At 37.7% G+C, this 23,402-nt stretch overlaps 2 protein-coding genes and 1 long non-coding RNA gene across 3 annotated transcripts; 1 reads left to right on the plus strand and 2 right to left on the minus strand.

The window, feature by feature from the left end:
• Window positions 1-822: 822 nt before the first annotated feature.
• Window positions 823-12,643, minus strand: LOC113351558 (E3 ubiquitin-protein ligase UPL5-like). Its single transcript, XM_026595518.1, has 7 exons — window positions 12,276-12,643; window positions 6,018-6,158; window positions 5,347-5,829; window positions 4,362-5,241; window positions 4,253-4,262; window positions 1,526-1,616; window positions 823-1,147 (listed from the first exon to the last, which is right to left on the minus strand). Exons 1-7 carry the CDS (start codon window positions 12,641-12,643, stop codon window positions 823-825), a joined length of 2,298 nt encoding a protein of 765 aa, XP_026451303.1.
• A 490-nt stretch (window positions 12,644-13,133) lies between these two features.
• On the plus strand, window positions 13,134-16,308 carry LOC113348293. Its single transcript, XR_003359562.1, has 3 exons — window positions 13,134-14,613; window positions 15,291-15,373; window positions 16,083-16,308. It is a non-coding gene; the product is annotated as an uncharacterized LOC113348293 (long non-coding RNA).
• A 2,416-nt stretch (window positions 16,309-18,724) lies between these two features.
• Window positions 18,725-23,124, minus strand: LOC113348294. The gene is made up of 3 exons (XM_026592007.1): window positions 22,905-23,124; window positions 19,198-20,366; window positions 18,725-19,094 (listed from the first exon to the last, which is right to left on the minus strand). The coding sequence occupies exons 1-3, from the start codon at window positions 22,940-22,942 to the stop codon at window positions 18,970-18,972; spliced, it is 1,332 nt and encodes a 443-aa protein (XP_026447792.1). The 5' UTR covers window positions 22,943-23,124; the 3' UTR covers window positions 18,725-18,969.
• Window positions 23,125-23,402: the final 278 nt, after the last annotated feature.

The following is a 23,402-nucleotide window of genomic DNA, read 5'->3' on the forward strand; positions in this document are numbered from 1 at the left end:
TAAATTACATGGGAAAAACATCCACAAAACATCATAAAAATTTCCTAAAAACAATGAAGATTGAAACAAAAACTTAAGGAAATCTAACCTAAACTACGAGCTACCTAAAAGAACAAGAAAAGGGAAAGAAACCTGCTCAGATCGAGCCCAAAAGGGATTAGATCTGATGAGTAGTAAACTTTAATGGTGACGAGGAATTTTTATGGTTGTGAGTGAGTTATTTTTGGGTTGCATAAATACACGGTTCATCGAGAATTTCCGTTCGATAAATATAGTTCTAAACCTTTGTAAACATGCTTCTTCTTTTTTTGATGCAAATAGATAGGTATATTAATAAATTTATCAAGTGTCAACATAAGATTTTTCTTCCCTAATTTTTCTTACGATGAAATTTGTAAAAACATTATTTTCTCTCATCATAATAGAAAAAGAAAAAATTACTTCATAAAAAGATTGCCAACCCTCCAAATTGACCCTGTGTAATTCTTACAGTAGTTTATTAAAAAGATTATCTTTTTTATTTTTAAAAGTTATTCTCACATTTTTGTTTTGCATCCAATTTTTGACTTTTCGACTTAATCTAGTTAAATTTTACTTTTATGATAATTAATTCGAAGCACCCCTATGAATTAAGAAGAAAATTTGTTAAAAATGAATTCGAAACACCCTCTAATAAGAATTTATGAGAAAAAAGTTCTTCTAAATACGTGTAACTTACAGTTCTGAACTAGGTTTAATACAATAGATACATCAAGATCGAAAGATATATTGAATCAATAATTCTTTCTCAATATTTTTCTTCGAAATAGTTAGCTATAATAATCATCCAAGCACTTTCCTTCCGGACACCCTTGATATGTCAACAAATCGGGCAGTCAAGAGTCTTGACACACTATTGGCTTCTTCGTCCGAACAATAAGAAGAGCCGTTATCAAAATTCTTTGAATAACTAGATGGATCGTATGACGCTCGGATTGAACAAGTAGAAGAACCAAATAATCTTTTCTTTTCCTTGTTTATTCTTCTCAATAGTACTCTCCACTTCGGCATACTTGATAATGAATGATTGTTCAGCTTATTATAGTTGAATGTCACCGAGTCATCGCCGGATGCCATCAAGAATGTATGTTGACCTGAACTGATGTTTCTGCAACCGAATAAAGATTGGCATAAATGATAACCAGTACCCACCATGGTAACCCAATGAGAGCTAAATTTCCGAAAGTTGTTTTATCTCCCTCTTTTACAAACACTAGAGATCATGCACGAATTAAGTGGTAATGCATGTGGTAGTTGTTGTACATGGTTAAAGTCCAGTAGCCATCTATATTTATAGAAGTTCTTGATAAGGTTCTTGGGATAAGCATTCTTACTTCAACTCACTTTTGTGCAGTGAACTATGTATATTCTGGAACGCACTTATCTAGTGCATGAATAAGATTTTCATTAGATTCGAAATTATAATCTCGACATTTGGACGGCTGTTTTAGTCTTCCTAAGGTTGATAAAATTAGCTATTGCCGACCCTATCGCCGTAGCTAAGGTCATCTCGAAGCAACCCCAACCTCCGAGCTTATCTGTTACGTAAAGGAGACGGCTGAAATTCTTGGGCTTCTCTGCGCATATCAAATTTTCAGGTATGAAATGCTCCAAATACCTGGCAAGCGGCTCCTGGCATACCTTAGGGACGCGGATTGCACAATTACAATATACGCAACAACACACGTAGCAGGAGAGCAAGACAGTAAGACCCAAGCAAGTGAGAACCTTACATGGAAAGGAACCTATATGGTCGTGCCAACACCCAGTTAAGACAATGCAGTTAATTAGGGTTGGATAATTTGGATATAATCGGGTGACAAAGAAAGGTATTTGGATATCAAAAGCATAAACCAATATCAGCAGTTAAACACTAAAAAAGTTTGCTTCATAGAAAGTTTAGTGCTTTTGGATACCAAAAGCAGAAGTCAAAAGTAAAACTATTTTGTTTCACAAAAAGTTAATTTTTCGACTTTTAAGAAGCTATTTCGAGTTTTTCTACCCAAATTGACTTCTTACTATTGGACTTTTAGAAGTTAAAATGTTACCTCTAAGTGCATCCAAATGCGCTTTTTGTTTCTAAAAGTCATTTTCAATTGGGTTTTGTTATCTTGTGCACTCATGCACAAGATAAGAGTCAATCATTGACATGGGAAATTGAAAAAACAAATAAAATATAAGAGAGATCGTGAATGCAAATATTCATTGGTTTTTAAACTTCTCTCTCTACAAATACATTCTCTAATGCAAAGAAACACCATCTCTCATATATTTTATTTGTTTTTTCAATTTTTCATGTCAATGATTGGTTTTTATCTTGAGTGCACAAGATAATTTTTGTTTTTAATCTAACTTCTCACTTTTTTTATTTCCAAAATCCAAGTATATATACATTCAAAAGTCAAAACACGTTTTAAAGCTTTTCCTCGAATAGTGTTGATTTTAATGGGAGCGTCTACAACTGGGAACACAAGGGATAGTCCAAATCTTGGACAAGAAGTGGCACAATCTTAATGATTGAGAGGGGAATGATTCTAATATCGGGATTAGTAGTGGGGTGAAGAGGAGAATGATTAACGGTCCAAATTTATTGTTCCATATCTGAACAATTGTCCCATGTGTAGAGTTTTCGAATTTTAATTGAGAGCAAGGTACACAGGTCTAAATTTAATACTAGTTTTTCTAGCTAGGAGTCACGTGTGATACAGATTAGTACTGTAGTTAATTAAAACATTATCCAAGAGTACAGGTTTATGTTTACCCAAAATGTTCAATTATTTGCCTACACCGACCCTCTTCACTGAAGGATAAATGTACGGTGGAAGTGGAACATTTGCCGCCTACAACTTAAAATATGTTCAACACCTAGAAAACACACACGTTAATACTTGTTAATGATTCCAATAAATTCAACACTAGTTATAATTTGATTTAATAAATCTGGAAGACTAAAAACTACTACAACGAAATCAAAAGAAACATATATACATATCGTCGACAGCAATATTGATCTTTCGGTGGCCTACACGCTCTTCAGCCAAACTAGACAAGGAAGGTGTTATCATTTCTGCACATACTGCTGTCATACCTAGTCATCTACTCTCTATTTTTAAAAGAAAGTCATGACCCTAGTCAAATCGTTTCTGCACATACTGCTGCCGATCCCAGTGTTTCACCCCATACCAAAGCTGCAGCTCAAGTGTTCATGGGTGATGATCTGAAGAGATTTCTGCATTATAGCTTCAGATTTATAGCGTGGAAGGCATAACCGATAGAAGCATGTGCGCGCTGAAGGTAAGTGTTCATAGGAGTTGTGTGATTTGTTGTATATATGCAATCGCGACTGAAGCCCACCAAAACCAGAACCAGAGCTCGTCTTCCAGTAACAAGTACCGGATCCGAGCAGAGATAAGCCGCATAACGACCTTATCTTCAGAGATGCGCCTAAAGTTTTTACACCGGTTGCCTGCAGGCCTAGGTGCAACCCACCCGAAGGTAAGAAATAATCCTTGACACATACCGTGTTTTGTTTGCTTTCGGTACAGAGGGTGCAGTGGGCATCACTTCGTGGGATTACGCGTTCGCGACCATTCAGTGATGTATCCACATATTCCATGTCCCGGCTGCAGGGCTACTAGGGGGTCTCCCCCATTCACAATCCCGCTAGCTGCAGAGTTGCTGGGGGTCTCCCCCATTCACAATTCTGCTATGGTTGTTTACATGTTCGCGGTTTAAACAATCCTATTAATATAATAGACAGAAATTCAGAGGTAATAGGGCCAGCTCACGTACCTCGTGTACATATTTCTTTCACGTGGATCGCTGCTTTCCACGCCCTTCTGTCCAATGCCAACTCTCTGTCCAATCCTCGGTCAGTCAGGTCTCGCTTTATCAATTCATCCCAAGTGAGCTTCGGTCGTCCCGGACGCTTCATTCTTCCTTCCGGTCGTGTGATGCGTCTTAAACGAACTGGAGTATCAGGTGGTCTTCGTTGGAGATGCCCGAACCAATGTAGCCGATGTTGTGCCAGTATATCCTTCACTGATGCTACCCGAGTTTCGCACGGACACGGACATTTCTGATTTTATCGCGCCTTGTCTGCCCACAAGCCCACCTAAGCATCCTCAAGTGAAGCCCATCAAAACCTTCCACCGGTACGTACTTCACTGATGTCCAGAGAAAAGAAGTACCCTTCGTTACTCATCTGACATACCTTCTACAATCTGCAACAAGGTTTTATATGCTTTAGACAGTAATCTCTCAGAGCTTAGTGAAAACCTGGAAGAATATAGAGATCATTAATATTAGGATAAGCGAATTACCTTCCAAAACCAGATGATATGACTATCAGTTCTTTTACAGCCATTATACTCGGTGTGCGCTTTCCAGTCCTCAACGCATATAGCTTTATCACTTCCATGCAGCATCCGATCAAGATCTTCATGTTCTAAACTCCGAAAAAAGAAAGCAAGCAGGTCTGTATTGCCAAGAATTTGAGAAAAACCTTCCGCAAAATTTTGTACTTGATGTGAGACCGAGGTCACAAAACGATGTTGTATAAGGAGATTTACATACTCTACTCGGTTCTTACTATTCAACGCAATGCTATTTCCTTCTGGAAGGAGCTCAACAGTTGTCATGCATCCTAATTTTTCGACTTCACTGACAAATGTTAGAGCTAAAGCATCAGAATCCAACAAATCACTATCCATTTCTAAAATTTTCTTGCAGCTCGAGTAAAATAATGGATCGGCATCCCTCACATCTTCCAAAGACACGGTCTTACCAGCCAATTGCAAGAAAAATGTGCGATCTAATAGGATTCTTACTTGCACCTTGTACACTAGTGACAACGCAATTACCCGTCCACAAAAATGAAAATAGTTAAGGTAAAGTAAGTTGACATCAGATGCTGGATTAGGAAAGAACCTTCTCCTGTCGTCTGGGAAGGCTAGATATAGTGCATTCTGTGGGTTGCATATTGCTTGGCAGACTGCGCAAAACCACTCTCTTAAAACGCCAGGACCGGTTGCTACCTCATTTTTAAACTCCATGAAAAGTCGACCACTACGCAAATCTTTAGCATCAGCTTTACTTATATACTCAAATGATTCAGCCAATAACTGTTCCCTGTTTATAAGCATTTCAAACAAATGCCCGTTACTTTTCACCTCAGGCAGCAACATCATCGTCAAATGCCTCCTAGATTCAGAAGTTGTCAAATCCTTATGCTCAAGAATCCAACGATGATGATTATCGCTCCTCCTTGAATCCAAAATTACTGTGTTTAAAGCAACCTTCCTTTACCTCGGAACAGATAGAAGATTTTCTTCAGCACCTTGGTAAAGTTTAGATAAAGTTTTCAGTGTCTTTAATATAGAAAGGTATTGCCCCTGCTCACTTCGACAACTATCAGTTTTGCTGACTGATATCTCCATCATTTTCAAGCATTCATCAATTTTTCGGAGCATTTCTAAGAAAACATCGTGGAGCGTTCCAAGCTCCATGTTAGAATATAAGAGTAAATCAGTCAAACAAATAGGTAGAAAACCCATCTTGCATAACCCGTTCTCAGTTACTTTACACAAAGGATTTAAGAATGCAATAAAATTACGAACATCATCTGACAATGACATTACAGCAATTTGTTGCGGATTAATACAAGAGTCTAAACCCTTTATCACCTTATATCCCAGCTCAGATACAAATGCAGACAACCCCAGATTTTCAACTGTTCCTTTAGCATGTTCTAAGACTACACTTCTAAGCACCCTAAAAGCCAAATTTCCCCTAGAGTGTTTAGGCAAGAAATATAAAGCGAATTGTCTTGAGATGTTTTACTATAAAGCAATTGACAGAACTCTAAAATGGTAGGAGAATGACTTAGTGATTCTATTTTTACTATATCAGATGGGTGTAAAAAAAGTTGGATTGCCTCTTGAGCACACTCTTTGTTACCTGTAATTGGTGAAACAAACAGCATAACCAGAGCTGCTGCAGCACCACCGGCTACAAATACCTGATTATGACAAAAAGCAGTTGCAGGATATATCGAAGACATATTAATGAACAGCTCAACATCATCAACAACAATTGTATTTGCACCCCGATATTCACCTCTGTTGGAGAAAGTACTAATAATGTAACTGTAACTGTAACTGAGAAGAAGATACTTAGCTCAAAATAATGTTGTTGATGTTGCTGCACAGAGAATGTAGAGGCACGTAAACTACGCTGTCCTAAAGGCAATATCGCCTGCCACTCCTCTGAGATGCTACAGCAGTTGGCGAGTCACCTCCAGGATACAACTACAGTTAGTACCCCTCAATGTAGCATACAAAGAGGGTACCCTTAGAGCTTGGCAGAACTTAAAACAGTAGAAGAGATGTTTACAGAAAAACAGAGGGAGAGTAGAAGAGATGTTTCTCTGTGGTGGTGTCAAATGAGCTCAAGACTCCTCTCTTATATAGTGTTTAAGACGTTACAAACGAGAGGAAAAATGCATGCAACCAAACCATGCGTATGACAGAAATACTGGTAATGTTGGGTTAAAAACAGTGTTGTTTTTGTCAGGCTTAGAGCAGTGTGTTGTCAAGAAGCCAAGCCAAACATGTACGGACAAGAAACCCAAAACAAATACGTACAGATAAGAAATTCAGGACAAACATGTGCAGACAAGGAAAGCAAGACAAACACGTACAGACAAGAAAGCCAAGACAAACATGTGCAGACAAAGAAGAAGATTCTTCTACATGTGTGTAAAACACGCACCAAAAGTTTCAGCAAAAAGATAGGATCTAATGAACCCACACCCACACCCACACCCGAACCCGACCGACCGGACGGACGGCGGTGGCGTGCGTGCTTCTGTGCGAAGCACCGCGCGTACGGGAAAGGCAACCTTGCCCTAGTCTAAGCCTTCCCTCCAAGCACAAAAGTCTAATGACCCAAGGGCCATGCCCTTATAGCCAATTCTATGGTATTTATGTCTAAAACTCTTTATATTTTAGTCAATGTGGGACTATTGTTTTATCTATTCAAAAGAAAAAACAATTAATGGGCAATAGGTCTAGGGATCAAAACATAGTCCATGGAAAAATTGGCAATTTTAAAGCGTTTTTTCTAACAATCCCCCACATGAAAGATAAAACATATCGACGAAATACGAGAAAACATAATACATCAATATTAGGCTAAGGTGTCCCAGAGATTGAACCTTAACATAGTGAGAGGTTACCGGAACTGCTTGTTGTTTCGGTGAACACAATGTCTTTAACCGTCAACAGTGAGTGCAATTCAGAAATAACAACCACACTTTGATGTCTCAAAGAAAAAGAAAGCTGCCAAGCTCTTGCCGTTGTGCCCGTTTTGGCCGTGGGCTAAATCCCGGACTTAATGAATGTCTCTAGAGAAAAAGCTCAAATTCTCATAGGAAGCGGCCCCACTTCCAACATCCACATAGGTGAGTCCATTAAGAGTGTCCTGCCACACTCCGCTTTAAGCAAAGCCATGGAACTCATTAAGATCTTGACAGATCATACTAAAACATGCAGGCAGCACTATCATACGGTTACACCATAGGGAGGGACAAAGATAGTGCTTTCTCTCGACATCACCAAAAATTAGTTATCTCATTGAACCTTGATCTTGGAGCTCCATTCACAAGGTTGAGTGTCCTTCATGGCGATTTATTCTATGAGCTTGAGTCCCATCCCCTTCGATGTGGATCTAACTACCTCTCTAGATAACCCTTTCGTCAAAGGATCTGCAATATTCTCTTTAGACCTTACAAAGTCTATAGAGATGATGCCAGTAGAGAGTAGTTGTTTCACTGTCTTGTGTCTTCTTCGAAGATGTATAGACTTTCCGTTGTATACACTATTCTTTGCGCATCCAATAGCAGCTTGACTGTCACAGTGGATTGCGATCGAAGACACAGGCTTGGGCCAGAGTGGAATTCCACCCAGGAAACCTCGTATCCATTCAGCTTCCTCTCCAGCTTTCTCCAAGGCTATAAACTCAGACTCCATGGTGGATCGGGCTATACATGTCTGTTTGGTAGACTTCCATGACACAGACGCACCACCAAGTGTGAAGATGTACCCACTAGTGGATTTGCACTCATCTGAGTCTGATATCCAGTTAGCATCACAATACCCTTCTAGCACAGCAGGATACTTCCCAAAACTTAAGCAATAGTTTGAAGTTCCTCTCAGGTACCGTAGAACTCTGTAGAGAGCATTCCAGTGATCCTGCCCAGGGTTGCAAGTGTACCTGCTTAATCTACTCACAGTATAGGCAATATCAGGTCTTGTACAGTTCATTAAATACATAAGACTGCCAATAACACGAGAATACTCAAGTTGATAAATACCCTCACCCTTGTTCTTTTTCAATTTGCAATTGGGATCATAAGGAGTAGTTGCAGGTTTAGCATTTTCATGATTAAATCTCTTAAGCACAGTTTCAACATAATGAGATTGACTAAGACTATATCCATCAGACATCTTTCTGATTTTCATCCCTAAGATTACATCAGCAGGGCCTAAGTCTTTCATGTCAAAGTTTTCGTTAAGCATGCTTTTAGTGGTATTAATACTATCAAGGTTACTACCTAATATGAGCATATCATCAACATATAGGCACACAATAACATGAGAATCATCCACAGATTTAATGTAAACACATTTATCAGATTCATTAACCTTGAAGCCATTAGATATCATTACATGATTAAATTTTTCATGCCACTGTTTAGGTGCTTGTTTTAAACCATACAAAGATTTTTTCAGTTTGCATACTTTATCTTCAAAACCTTTCACAACAAAACCTTCAGGTTGGTCCATATAAATTTCTTCATTCAATTCACCATATAAAAAAGCAGTTTTAACATCCATCTGATGTATATGCAAATCATAAATAGAAGCAATAGCAATCAGCATCCGGATAGAAGTGATTCTAGTGACCGGTGAATAGGTATCAAAGAAATCTAATCCTTCCTGTTGTCTGTACCCCTTAGCTACCAACCTAGCTTTGTGTTTTTCTATAGTTCCATCTGTTCTAAGTTTCCTTTTGAAGACCCACTTGCAACCTATGGTTTTACTACCAGGAGGTAAGTCTACAAGCTCCCAAGTTTCATTTTGTTGAATGGAATCCCACTCATTATTTGAAGCTTCTTCCCAGAAGGGAGCTTCCGGAGAAGTCATAGCTTCCTTATAGGTTTGGGGTTCAGACTCTACCGTAAGAGTCACAAAATCTGGACCGAAACCTTTCTCGGTTCTGACCCTCTTACTTCTTCTAGGTTCGGTTTCAGCATCTAGAGACGGGGGTTGACTAGTCGAAGGAACATCTGAGAGATCATCGCGGACCCTTTTATGAGGTCCAGACCCTAAAGGGAAAATGTGTTCGAAAAACACTGCATCTCTGGATTCCATTATGGTGTTCTCACCAATTACCATGAACCTATAAGCACTAGTGTGCTCAGGATATCCTAGGAAAACACAATCTACAGTTTTAGGTCCTAGTTTGGTTTTCTTGGAACGAGGAGTGGCCACCTTGGCCAAACACCCCCACACTTTAAAGTATGCATAGGACGGTTGTCTTCCTTTCCATAACTCATATGGAGTTTTGTCGGATTTCTTAAATGGAACTCGGTTCAAGATATAGCAAGCAGAGAGAATTGCTTCCCCCCACAGGTTCGAAGGTAGCCCTGAACTAGCTAACATAGCGTTCACCATATCTATGAGTGTTCGGTTTTTCCTTTCAGCTACTCCATTCGACTCAGGTGAAGAAGGTGCAGTAGTTTCATGAATGATGCCATTAAGTTTGCAGAATTCTCCTATAGGTATCACATACTCACCGCCTCGGTCCGACCTAAGAGTTTTAATAGTAACACCTCTTTGGTTTTCTACTTCAAGTTTATATAATTTGAAAGCGTCTAAGGCTTCATCTTTACTTCTAAGAAGATAAACCTGACAGTATCTTGAGTGATCATCTATAAAAGTGATGTACCATTTTTTACCTCCTCTAGTTGGTGTTGATTTCAAATCTCCCAAATCTGAGTGGATTAGTTCTAGGGGAGTTGTACTACGTTCAACCTTTTTGTTAAAGGGTTTTCTAGCATATTTAGATTCAACACAAATTTCACATTTATGACCTCTGTCAAAGTTTATTTTAGGAATGCAGCCTAATTTAGCAAGTCTTTCAATAGATTTGAAATTAACATGTCCTAGTCTATCATGCCAAACATGTGAGGAGTCACAAACATAAGCAGAAGAAGATGCATTATCATTCAAGTTCAAAGAAAGTACACTAAGCTTAATCATGTTATCAGTGACATATCCTTTTCCTACGAAATCACCACCTTTAGAGATTACAACCTTGTTAGACTCAGCTACAAATTTAAAACCTTTCCCAAGTAAGATGGTTTCTGAGATAAGATTCTTGCATATGTCCGGGACGTGATACACGTCATTCAATGCGAGAGTTTTTCCTGAAGTGAGTTTCAATTCAACCTTGCCTTTTCCCACCACTTTAGAGGTAGAAGAGTTTCCCATAAACAATTTCTCATCGTCTCCTACTTTGTTATAGGAGGAGAAAGCATTTCTGAATTTACAGACATGCCTAGTGGCTCCAGAATCAAGCCACCAGTCTCTCACATTGGTCACATTAGAGACAAGGTTGACTTCAGACACCATGCCAGTAAAATATCCAGAATCATCTACTACGTTTGCCTTATTTTTCTGTTTAGGATCATTTTTGGTCTTTTTAGGTGCCCTGCAATCTTTGGCCATATGACCAGTTTTCCCACAGTTATAGCAGTCGCCTTTGATGGTGTTTTTGGAGACACCACCCTTTGGCTTAAGATGGTTACCTTTGGAGTTACGTTGTTTGTTACGTTTACCATTTTTGCTGGATTCTCCTTGCCTTTTCTTTGACGCAGCATTATCGTCCAGGACATGAGCTTTGTTGGACATGTCTTTGCTCAGCATCAGGCTTTTGTCCTTGCAGCACAGAAGTTCCTCCACCTGGATCTTTTTCCCCAGCTCCACCATGGTGATTTCGCGATTCTTGTGTCGCAGCCTCCTCTTGTACTCGTTCCATGAGGGTGGTAGCTTTTCAATCACTGCAGATACTTGTAGAGATTCATCAATATGCATGCCTTCAGCAAGAATTTCTTTGATGAGTAGCTGGAGTTCGACGAATTGTTCTACAACAGGCTTTTCATTAGTCATCTTATATTCCAGGAACCTAGCCACCAAGAACTTCTTGCTTCCAGTAGCTTCAGCAAGATATTTTTCTTCTAGGGCTTCCCATAAATCAAAAGCAGTAAAATTCTCTTTTTCCTTATAAAAGTCGTACAAGGAGTCATCCAGACAGTTAAGAATATGGTTTTTGCACATGTAATTTTTCCTAGTCCACCTATCCAGTCTATCTTCATAACCACGGTCATGAAGCCTTCTTGAGGGTCTTTCTAAGGCAACTTCATCTAGCCTTTGGTCTTTTAAGAAGAATAACATTTTGGACTGCCATCGTTTAAAGTCTTTGCCACTAAATTTTGGGGGTTTGTCTACAGTACTCTTTCCCATGTTGTTACAAAATATAGTAAAGAGGATATTGCCTTTAGATTGTTGGAGAAAGTACTAATAATGTAACTGTAACTGAGAAGAAGATACTTAGCTCAAAATAATGTTGCTGCACAGAGAATGTAGAGGCACGTAAACTACGCTGTCCTAAAGTACCCCTCAATGTAGCATACAAAGAGGGTACCCTTAGAGCTTGGCAGAACTTAAAACAGTAGAAGAGATGTTTACAGAAAAACAGAGGGAGAGTAGAAGAGATGTTTCTGGTGGTGTCAAATGAGCTCAAGCTTCTACATGTGTGTAAAACATGTACCAAAAGATAGGATCTAATGAACCCGACCGGACGGCGGCGGCGTGCTTCTGTGCGAAGCACCGCGCGTACGAGAAAGGCAACCTTGCCCTAGTCTAAGCCTTCCCTCCAAGCACAAAGTCTAATGACCCAAGGGCCATGCCCTTATAGCCAATTCTATGGTATTTATGTCTAAAACTCTTTAGATTTTAGTCAATGTGGGACTATTGTTTTATCTATTCAAAAGAAAAAACAATTAATGGGCAATAGGTCTAGGGATCAAAACATAGTCCATGGAAAAATTGGTAATTTTAAAGCATTTTTTCTACCAACCTCTACACAGACTACTTATCGTGGTGACTAACTTACTAACAAGTTGCCATGCTTTCGGATATTTGGTACTCCTCAACCTTGCAACCAACTGAAGTTGTGCGTCTTTCTGTATCGAATAATATTCTAGGGTTTTATCCATCTCAAGCTTTTTCCCTCGGTAATATATACAACCTTGCTCCGGCACAGGTATTTTCATCTTTTTTCTAATTTGTTTATGAACAGATTCAACTGTATCATCTGTATTTGCATGTAGTACTTGTGTATTACCACCAGAATATCTCACGAAGAAGTGCAAAGACTTCGATGAAGAAGAACCAACAACATATTTAGTACTATCACTACTACTGCAAGATCCTGATTTATTGCCATTAAGAACCCTGCCAGTAGCATCTCTTTTCATCTTTGCATATACAAATTCTTTGGCGATTAAGAAAACACTGGTTCAGAAAAGACTGTATAGTATGCGGCGTATGCCCTAGAAAGGAGAATGAGAGTTTATTTGGAAAATGATGGGTCACGCAATGTAAAGACCCTCAAAATCGTCAACACTATTAGACTAGTCAAGAGACGTTTTAGCCGCTAATTACTCGATTAATGTAACACGAACGTTAATTAATATAAATTAATCTAACAACGATTTTAAATACGAAACTAGTATCGTTAAATAGATCTCAAAAAGTTACGCAGAATAGACTACTCGAACGTGTCATTCGGATATAAGAGCGAAGAAGATATCATCAGTGTAGTTTGAAGGGAAAAATAATCATTTTGCGGTTAGTCGCCTTGGCAGCCCTTATCCAAGCTTGGGTGCCTCTGTATTGTGGTTGGTCTTATCTCAACCGAGAAGATAAAACTCTCTCTTTTATTTTCTTCTTCATTCTTCTCTTCTCTTCTTTTCTTTCTCTTTCTTCTTCTCTCTTATTCTCTCTTCTGTTCTTCTCCTGCGATTTGTTTAAGAATGGAAATTCACGATTTTGTGTTTGAATCAAGAGAAGTCAAATCAAGGAAGGATATCTGGTGGTGAAGATAGTCACGTAGTTAGTTTAGGCTCAGAAGAAAAAGGGGATTACAAAGAATCGGTATTAGGTTTTCTTTGAGATGGAATTGAAGAAGGATTTATATGAATTTCAGTATGAAATTGAAGAATAATGGATGGGTTTGTTTCTCTGAAGACTTTAAATAGAAATCAATTGTTCAATTTAAGTTTGATAAAGATCTGGGAAGAATTAGGGTTTGCTAGAAAAGTCGGGGAGGATGAAATTGAGAGTTTAGATAACTGATTGGAGTTGAGTTTGACGTGAATTAGAGTATATGATGAAGTGTAATTCGATATTGAAGAAGTTAGGGTTTGCTGGGATTATTCAGTTGGTTTCAGAGGAAGAAGTTATAGTTGATGCTGAGACTGATTGAGGTATGGAAGGCGAAGAAAGGTAAATTGAGTTAGTTTTTCTTCATTTTGATTGATTGTGAAATTGATTATGAAGTTAAGAAATTAAAGATTCAGTTTTGCTGTACTTGGGTGATGTGAATTGTTACATGTGATGATGAGATTGTTTGTGTTGGTGGATATGTATAATATGAAATGTTGTTGTTTGGGTTGCCGCTACAGTCTAGAGATGGTGGGTGGTTTGTGTAATGATAATTGCAGGTGTTGTTAGTTGTGGAAGTTGAGTTGGAATTGAATAACTAGGATAGGACTCTGTGTTGTTGTGTTGAGCTGAAATAGATAAATGTATTAAGTGATGAATGGTAATGGTGGCAAGAACTTAAATGAGAATCTTGGATTGAATTACAGAATTGCGGTGGATGTTCTGGTAGTGTTATGTTGTTGATGGTCGAGTTATAGTGATGGTTGAGCTAAATTACAGGAAAGTACAGTTAAAGATGGCTGCAGTTGGGAATGAAACTGATGATAAATGAATTGAACTAGGAAAGGCGATGGTGATGAGTCGCAGTTGAGTGGTGCAGGTCCTGTGATTTGTGGTTATGGAGTGAGAGATGTAATTTGCTGGTAGAAATAGAACTGAAGTTGCAGGTGTGGTTGAGCCATGTTGTGTGAGATTGCAGATGGATGGGTTGTGTTGGTTGAGTAGACTGTATTGCAATTACATATGGAACTGAAGTTGCAGTCTAGTGAAGGGAGCTGAAATGTGTACGCAGTATTGCTGGTGGTTTTGAAAGTGAAGTGTTGTTATGGTTGAGGCCTTAGTGAAAGCCTGCATTTGCAGAACTGATGTAGATGTGGTGTTGTAGTTTATAAATTGTGTAGATGAAGCTTGAAGTGATTAAGCTGACATTGATGTTGTAGTTAATCTGAAACTGGTGATGATTCAGTTTAGTGGAGTGTGTTGCTAAAAGCTGCAATTGCAGGTAAACTTAGTTTGTAATTGTAATTGAGTTATAAAGTTTTCTTTAAAGGAATATGTTTAGAATTGAAGTGTTAATGAAATAGAGTTGGAAATGAGATTATGGCAGGGAGGATTGGTTTCTCAGTTTGAGCTTAGTTTAGTATGTTGAGTTTTGTGATGCACCATTATGATGCAGTTTAGTTTCTGGCCTGAGCAAGGGCCTTGGTTTGTATAACCTGAATCAATCTTGTAGACTGAGTTAACTCACTAAGTTTTCCCTAGCTTGACCTGAGTTGGATCGTTGACCGATTCAGGTTTGACTTGTTTGACCCTGGACTTTGACTTGACCTGGACTGTTGGTTGACTCTTTGACCGTTAATTGACCCTGTTGACCCAGGCCTTGTGTAATGGGCTTGTTTAGTGGACTTTGGCTTAGGGTAGTTTTCTAAATTAGATGTTTTGGACCTCTTGTGGTCCGAATTAGACTTTGACTTCTTCTACAAAGTTGTAGACATTCATAAGATTTAGCTAATAGACTATAGAACCAACCTAATTGAATTAGTAAACCTTTAGATATGCAAGAGATGGATAATGAAGATGTGTTAAACCACAATTGGGCTTAGAAACATTAAATAGAGTTGTATAATTCTTGTGTGAGCCTTTTTGGATAAACTCTTAGAGTTCTTGCATGATTAACAGTTAGTATATTAACAACGATCGATTCAAAGGATGAACCAGTGGATCGCGGATCTCGAGGTAGGCGTGACTTGTCATCAAAAGAGGTGGGGATACATTTGACTCTTTTGTAACTATTGTTGTTTCTTTTACAAAATTTTATGCTTAACAAACTCATGCATTGTCTAGTGTGTATTCCATGCTTTGTTTAAATTGCATTACTATACTTCTGTTGATTTTGTTAATTTTTCCATGGTTTGGAAAGGACTTGTAATGTTTGTTTGTCATATGAATTGTTATGGGAAATACGAATTTCCACTTGTGGTATATAGGATATGCTCCTTCACATTTATATCTACATGAATTCAGCTTTTATGCTTATATCGGTCGACGGTTTGCGAGTTCGGAATTGTCGACATCCATATTTACGATTAGGTGTGGATTTGCGAGTTCGGAATTGCACAACCATAGTATACATTGTTTGAAGAAGGAGTTAGTACATATACATGTTTGTTTACTTCTGTGAGGATATGCTCTTTCATTTATATTTACATGAATTCAGCTTTTATGCTTATATCGGTTGACAGTTTGCGAGTTCGGAAATGTCGACATCCATATTTACGATTAGGTGTGGATTTGCGAGTTCGGAATTGCACAACCATATTATACATTGTTTGAGGAAAGAGCTTGTCCATATTCGTGTTTGTGTATCTCAGTGACTTGGTCACTATTTAATGTCTGGGAAAAACATTATTGTTATTCTTAATCTTGTTTATGATTACTTAGAAGTTAAATGTTAATTATTCCCACTTTCAGTTTTCAGAGACAGATCAGAGTTGCGCAGCGAAAGCCACAAGTGTTGACTCCGTTAATTAGTTAACTTCTGCTATGTTAACTATGTTGTCTATTGTATCTGTAAGCCAATTGACTATTGTATATGTATCATTTGAGAGAAGTTCATGTATATATATTCTGAGCGGGGTTAGTTTTGGGATAAGTTTTGTAGCAGATTTCTTAATTGAATGTTTAAATATTTAAATTAGATTCGTGGTGCCCCTTTATTTAGTTAATCTTTTGGATTAGTCAGCTGCTAGCTTAGGGGGCGCTACACGCAAGAAATTTATAGGACCCGGCAAAACAGCAGCGCTTTTGGAGGAGTTTAAAGTGGGTGGTATCTTAATAGCCAGTTTGGCAAAAAAAGAAGTGTTTCTAATTTTCGGGAAGTAAGAGTAGCTTTTAGAAGTTAGGAGTTGTGGAAAAAAAATATTGCTTCTTTATTTTTAGACGTCATTCTTAAATTTTATGTGTTTTGTTTACTTTTTGACTTAATCTAGTCGACAATTATTTTTATGGGCATCCGGAGGAAAAGTAGAAGTGCTTCTAATTCTTGGGAAGCAAATATTAGAAGTCAAACTTTCAGAAAGCAGGAGTAGCTCTTAGAAAGAAAACAAAAGATTTTTTTTTTATTCCTACAAATCATTCTTAAATTTATGTTTTTTTGTCTACTTTTTGATTTAATTTATTCAACAATTATTTTTATGGTTATCGATAATAAAAGTAAAAGTGTTTTTGATCCCAGGAATTAGAAGTGCTTCTGATTCCCAGGAAGCGGAAATGGTTTACAGAAGTCAGGAATTATAAAAGCAATTATTTCACAAAAAGATTAGTAATATTTTTTACTAAAAGTCATTCCCAAGTTTACATTTTTCATCTAATTTTTGACTTAATTTAGCAAAAAATACTTTTAAAGTGACCGAGTTTGAAACACTCTCAAAGAACGATTTAAGAAAGGTTCTGCTAAATAGGTAATTTATAATTTTGAACACTAAAAAGAACTTTAAAGAAAAAAAGATAAGTTCTTCGGAATATGTAATTTACAGTTTTGAACGAAGTTTAATACAATATATTCATCAAGGTGAAAAGATATATTGATGATCAATAATTTTTCTTCCTCATTTCTTGGATCCTAAATAGTTAGCTGTATAATAATCAACCAAGTATTTTCCTTCCGGACACCCTTGACATGTCAACAAATCGAGCCGTCAAGAGTCTTGAGACACTGTCGGCTTCTTCATCCGAACAATAAGAAGACCCGTTATCAAAGTTCTTTGAGTAACTAGATGGATCATATGCCGCTCGGATCGAACAAGTAGAAGAACCAAATACTTTCTTTTTTTCCTTGATTATTCTTCTCAGTAATACTCTCCACTTTGGCGTACTTGATAACGAACGATGTTTCAGCTTATTATAGTTGAATGTCACTGTCGCTAAATCATCCCCAGCGGCCATTAAAAATGTATTTTGGCCTGAACTGATGTTTCTACAACCAAATAGTGATTGGCATAAATGATAACCAGTACCCATTATGGTAATGCAAAGAGCGCTAGATTTCTGTATGCTAGTTTTACAACAAAAAGTTGTTTCCCTCTTTCACAAACACTAGAAATGCAAGTGGTTATTGATGTGGTAGTTCAGTAGCTATCTATATATATATATATATAGAAGTTCTTAATAAGGGTTCTTGGGATTAGCATTCGGCAATGGATTTATCCTTACTTCAACTCATTTTTGTGCAGTGAACCTATGTATATTTTGGAGAGCATTAATCTAGTGCATGTGTGCATGAATAGGATTTTCGTTGGATTCAAAATTATAATCTCGATATTTGGGCGGCTATTCTTGTCTTCTTAAGGTTAATAAAACTAGCTATTGCCGACCCTATCTATGTAGCTAAGGTCATTTCTAAGGAACCCCAACCTCCCAGCTTATCTGTTACGTAAAGGAGAGAGCTGAAATCTGGGCCTCTACGCATATCAAATTTCAGGCATAACATGCTTCAAACACCTGGCCAGTGGCTCCTAGGTACAACTTAAGGACGTGGATTGCATCATCGGAATATATGCGCCATGACACAAAAGAGGAGAGCAAAACAGTAATATCTTCTTTGGATACCAGAAACAGAATGTTTCACAATAAATTAATTTTTTTGTTTATAGAAATCATTTTTGCTTCCAAAAGCTAAAAAGCTAATTTCTGAAATGGTATCCAAACATGCTACACCAAGCAAGTGAAAATTACATGGAACGAAACCTATGTCTTTGTAACTTGGATTTACTTGTCCTTGGCACGAGTCAGTTGGATCGAACCAAGATCCCATAACTGCTACCAGCAGTGATGCAAATTAGGCTCGTTTGTCTAGTTTGGTCGCCTGATGTGGATAATTGGGTTATTGGGTGCGAGGTACAACTTTGGTTGTAAATTTATTATTAACTTTTTTCTAGCTAGGAGTCACGTGTGATACTGATTAGTACTGTAGTTAACCAGAACATTATCCAAGAGTAGAGATTTATGTCTACCCAAAATGTTGAATTATTTGCCTACACCGACCCCTTCACAGGAGGATAAATGTATGGAGGAAGTGGAACATTTGCCGCCTACAATTAAAAATGTGTTCAACCTAGGACACAAACACGTTAATACTTGTTAATTAATGATTCTAATAAATTCAACACTAATCATGATTTAATTTAATAAATCTGGAAAACTAAGATATACAACAAAAACAAAATATATCAGAAGTATGAAGGGCCTGGTGCATGACACTAACACATGTACCATCTCCTTATTTGGGTTGAACTTGGCAGAGCTTAACAATAGAACTGGGGAATCCAGGACCTACTGGATAAACGCAGCTATTGATCCTTCAGTTGCATATAGGCTCTTCAGCGAAGTCGATTTCCTGAAGTTCTTCACTTTGAACACTAAGATACTTTTCACCTCCAGGTAATAGAAGCACATCATCTACGTCAGCCTCATTTCTGCATACATCTGTTTTAGAAAAGAAAATCAAAAAAATCTGAATATGTATATTCAAAAATCTACTATAGCTACCAAAGGTATAATAAGTTAATAACTGTGATTCTGCGAATACCTTCGTCAATAGCATCAATTTCTTTGCTCTTACAGTTTCGAGTGTCATGACCTTGCCCACTACAGGTTTTACAAACTCTTGGCCTTTTATATCCTAGAGACATTTCCATCCCACTCCTCGATTGGTAGGTTTCGCTAGTAATCTCTGTTGCTTTGTCCTTTACTTTCCGAACCCTCTTTATACCTTTTTCTTGAGAGATGGGCGGGAGTATTACAGCATCAGCTATAACAATATCTGAAGGTTTCTCAGCCTTCTCATTTACAGCAGTGTCTAATTGCTTAATCTTTTCAAATGCCTGGTCAAGAATATCCATCACAACTTTGTATCCATCCTCTGATCGACCTGCTAAATATGCCAATTGTGTTGATCGCCGACAGAGATGACTAATCCGCATGGCTTCTGTTCCAACAAGTCGGTCATGCATAAGAAAATCGTTAGGGAGATCAGCTTCATCCCGGTTTGCATCTTTCATCCACTTTGTCATTATGGAGTGAGGCATATACTTGTTAGATCCCATAAGAACCCTCTTGGTCGGAGTGACCATAACATGGTTGTGATCATCAGTGAAATCATTGACCACCCAGTCATCTGAATCTCTATCCCAGATGATTCGCATCATAGCCTTGCAGTTTGTTCTCATTGTTGACCTAACCTTCTTGGTCCTACCCTCATCATCTACACTACATTTTTTCTTATGCAGTCCTTCGCAAGAACAAGTGAATAGGACTCTTGTTACTCTGCGTCCACGCTGAGCTTTATATGTTGACCTTCTACGTATTATGAAGCCGTTTTCCCTACCGTAGTCTTGGTAACTAACTTCTGCCTCTCGAATAGAAGAAAAAATCATACCTACATATGGTCTTTTGGGTTTGGTACCACTACTTGGGAAAGGAACAATATGGCCTTCAGCCTCATTAATCTTTTCTATGCTCTCCACAGGCCTGCTTCCGTTGTCTTCGTTACCTCTATTCTCGACATTTCCAGATGTGGTATTTTCTATATTTTCATCTGCAGTCATTTCAGTGCTGTCATCTGACTTACTTTCAGTGCTGTCAGCTGCCTTATTTTCAATGTCCTCCGGAGTTCCACTTTCAATGTTTTCAGCAGTTGTCTCGTCTTCTGTCATAGCAGTTTCTGTGTTTTGCACAGCCGTCATGGAAGCCAGAAACCTACAATACAAGAGATAAGCCATTCCAGGAAATCAGGTTTCCATGTGATCTAACCAAAATAAATATTTTGCTCACATAAGTTTCTTTCTCATATTTTGCATTAATTAGTCAACTTCAAAGAGATACACCTGGAATTTTAGCAATAAAACATTTACTCGCTAAACGTCCTAATATTAGCAATCAAAATATCTTTTCGGACCAGTTATGCTGATTGCTGAAAGTTAAGTGAACTTACTATGTTGCAGTCATCTGAACAATAAGACAAGCAAATAAGATAAGAAGTACTTCTAAATAATCAACCTTCCTCATTGCATGATGAACATATGCAGCAGTAGAAGACTGGGGGCAAAATGAACTCACAGAGTTGAATGAGTCGATTATTCGAAGTTCTAAGGTTTCGAAGATTGTGAAACACTTACACTTACAACCTTGTACTTCGAAATACCGCACAAATACTTTTTTTCTAAAACTGCCTTACGCTTACAAGCTAACTTCGTCATTATTGCTGTACTGGTTCCCTTAACTTACAAACTTTACTCAATATTAGAGGTTAGTTACTGTCTGTAGAAATCACATAACCAATAAAATAGTGGCAAAACCACTGCTCAAGCTATGCTATGGTTTTGGATGAACTTAAGCGCCCCAATCTATTCCTTAGAAAAACATCCTCATAATTTCGCCAAGAGATAGTAAGCAGAGATTTATCATCTCAAAAGTCAAAACTTTTGATTGCCAGATTGCAGACCACAACTAAATCCTACCAATATTTAGACAAGTTAGCAATGACACCATATCAAATTTGCAAGCATTTCGGTAGGTGAGTGCAGGGTGATGCAGAGGTTATTTTGAATTGTGCTTAGCAGCTTCGGTTTAAAATGATTGAAGATTTCACCAAGAAGATTTTGGCATATAATTTACCTATTAGACATCTAAGAATCTAGAAATATATAGCATTCTAAGCTAATTGCTGCTTAGCCAAATGTCATAGAATATTTAAAAATTGGTTCACTAGAGCAGTTCACCAATATGACAAGTTAAGCAGGCTTCAGCCACAGTCGCTTTATAATGGAACTGGATACAGACTCTGTCAAATAGAGGTTAAGAGTAATATACTGAGCTAGTACAGCTGCTCTTGTTTCTCAATCAAGTCTGACATTCGTTTTTAAAAACCTATTCCTCTCATGCCTTGTGGTTTTCCTCGGGCCTGAAAACTAGTGCGTATGCCATTTATTCTGTAACCTACAACAAATAAATAGTCTATAGAAAGCTTTCTTTGGTCACTCACAACCTTCCATGGGTATTGTAGAAAATACTCAATAATGAAAATGCACAAGTTAAATAGTTGGTGTGAGGTAAATATGATGTAAATGGTAGTTCAAGTTTTCTGGCTCCCCAAAGTTTAAAATCTAAGCCTGAAAAAGGCATTGTGTTTGTACTTGAAATGGAATCATAAAGGCTAATCCTGAACTTTATTTGTCGCAAAGTTGCAACAGAGGTGTCTCCAACAATCTTATGAAGTCATCCCAAAGAAAGCTATGGTGCATATGGAAGTGGTAGAGTCCACTGTTAATAAGCTACTCAGAGATAGTCTACCCAACATCAAGTGCCCCCTTCGAGGTAAAGCTCAGAGGACATTTGTGACATAGCAAACACTTTTATTTTCAGTGTAACTTATTGGTTGAGGAGTTCAGCACTAAAATAGTAAAATAATACAGAACGTTGAAAGAGAACAGAGAAGCTTTAGTCATTTCTTACAAATACAGTTTGAACTTGAATTTAAGTTTGCTACTAAAGTTCGGGGTACCTTCGAACCTTTTACTTTGTGCATGTTGTTTAGACACTACTCGTCAGAGCATTGATGACTGCATCAGCATAATCTATGACTTCCTAACAACGACTAGTTTCTCTGAAAGTCTGATAAATTATAACTATTTGGCTTTTCTAGTCATTACTAAACTAGTCTCCAGTAGAGAAAGAGAGAGACCAAACTAAAAGAACCCTTAACCGGTAACCCAAATCCCACTTTCCAACTTTTCATACAAAGAACCATTTCCTATAACTTTCTATACGCCAATACCATAAACTAACTACGAAAATTGTTCAGTACCTAAACATGTAACAGCTCAAGAGTTGGAAAACTCCAAAAGACAGTAAGCTTACAACATAACAACACCAAACCGAGGAGATCAGCAATGAGAAAAACCATGTAAAACAAACCAAACATATTCAATTAGATTGTTTCAATCGGAACCCATCCATCAATTATCGAAACCATCGAACTATGCTTCACTTTCTCAATCAATCTACCACATTCTGTGGGGTAAAACCTAAATTCTAAATGAACAAATTTAAAAAGTTCCATTTTTACCATAATTGGAAGTATTTTAAACCCAAAATTGAAAAAATAAATAAAATGCTCATCAAGAAAACAAATACAACTGTGGGATAAAATCCTAATTCAAAACTCCCAGTTCATAACCCTACACCCCTTTCTTTTACTTAACATGAATATCCAAAATTTAATGGAAAAGGACATACCTTTTTTTAGCTGATATCTTTGCTAGTGAAGAATACATAAAAAGAAACCCTAATTGTTGATTGAATCCTATGAATCAAGAGATCTTTCACTGTTGCAGATTAACAGCAACAGCAGCAGCTTCTTATGGAGAGAGCGGGAAAAGTTCCCGCTGAAGATACAAAGATGTACGTTGTTTTTGTTAGTCGCTCGAGAAATGCAACAAGGGGGAGACGAAGAAGAAGAAATTGGGGTTTTATTCTTACAAAGAGTTTACACTGATCTACTAACACCGTTTTCAGATGATCTAACGGCTTGCTTTTCTTGAGATAATTGAACGGTTTGTATTTATCACAAGGGTATTCCTGCAATTGATGTATCACCTAACACCTGATCTGGTTGGATCTGACTCACAATCTCAATCTGACTCAGCGCGAGTCAGATGCCAGGTTGTTTTTTGTTTTGTTTTTTTCCATTTTTGTGATCTTTTTTTCTTCCAAAGTAAAGTAGATTACCGGGAG

The sequence above is a fragment of the Papaver somniferum genome, chromosome 2, assembly GCF_003573695.1.
Source record: "Papaver somniferum cultivar HN1 chromosome 2, ASM357369v1, whole genome shotgun sequence".
NCBI lineage: Eukaryota > Viridiplantae > Streptophyta > Magnoliopsida > Ranunculales > Papaveraceae > Papaver > Papaver somniferum.

Bases quoted from the DNA above. Each gene is read 5' to 3' on its own strand.
- LOC113351558 (XM_026595518.1), bottom strand. From the start codon at position 12,643: ATGAAAAGAGATGCTACTGGCAGGGTTCTTAATGGCAATAAATCAGGA. The intron at 5,830-6,017 runs GTTTGTTTCACC...TAAACACTCTAG, and splicing joins GCAGCAGCTCTGGTTATGCT to GGGAAATTTGGCTTTTAGGG. The intron at 5,242-5,346 runs GTAAAGGAAGGT...TTCTGAATCTAG, and splicing joins AATCTTCTATCTGTTCCGAG to GAGGCATTTGACGATGATGT.
- LOC113348294 (XM_026592007.1), bottom strand. From the start codon at position 22,942: ATGTATTCTTCACTAGCAAAGATATCAGCTAAAAAAAG. The intron at 20,367-22,904 runs GTATGTCCTTTT...CTTGTATTGTAG, and splicing joins AAGATATCAGCTAAAAAAAG to GTTTCTGGCTTCCATGACGG. The intron at 19,095-19,197 runs GTATTCGCAGAA...TTTCTAAAACAG, and splicing joins AATTGATGCTATTGACGAAG to ATGTATGCAGAAATGAGGCT.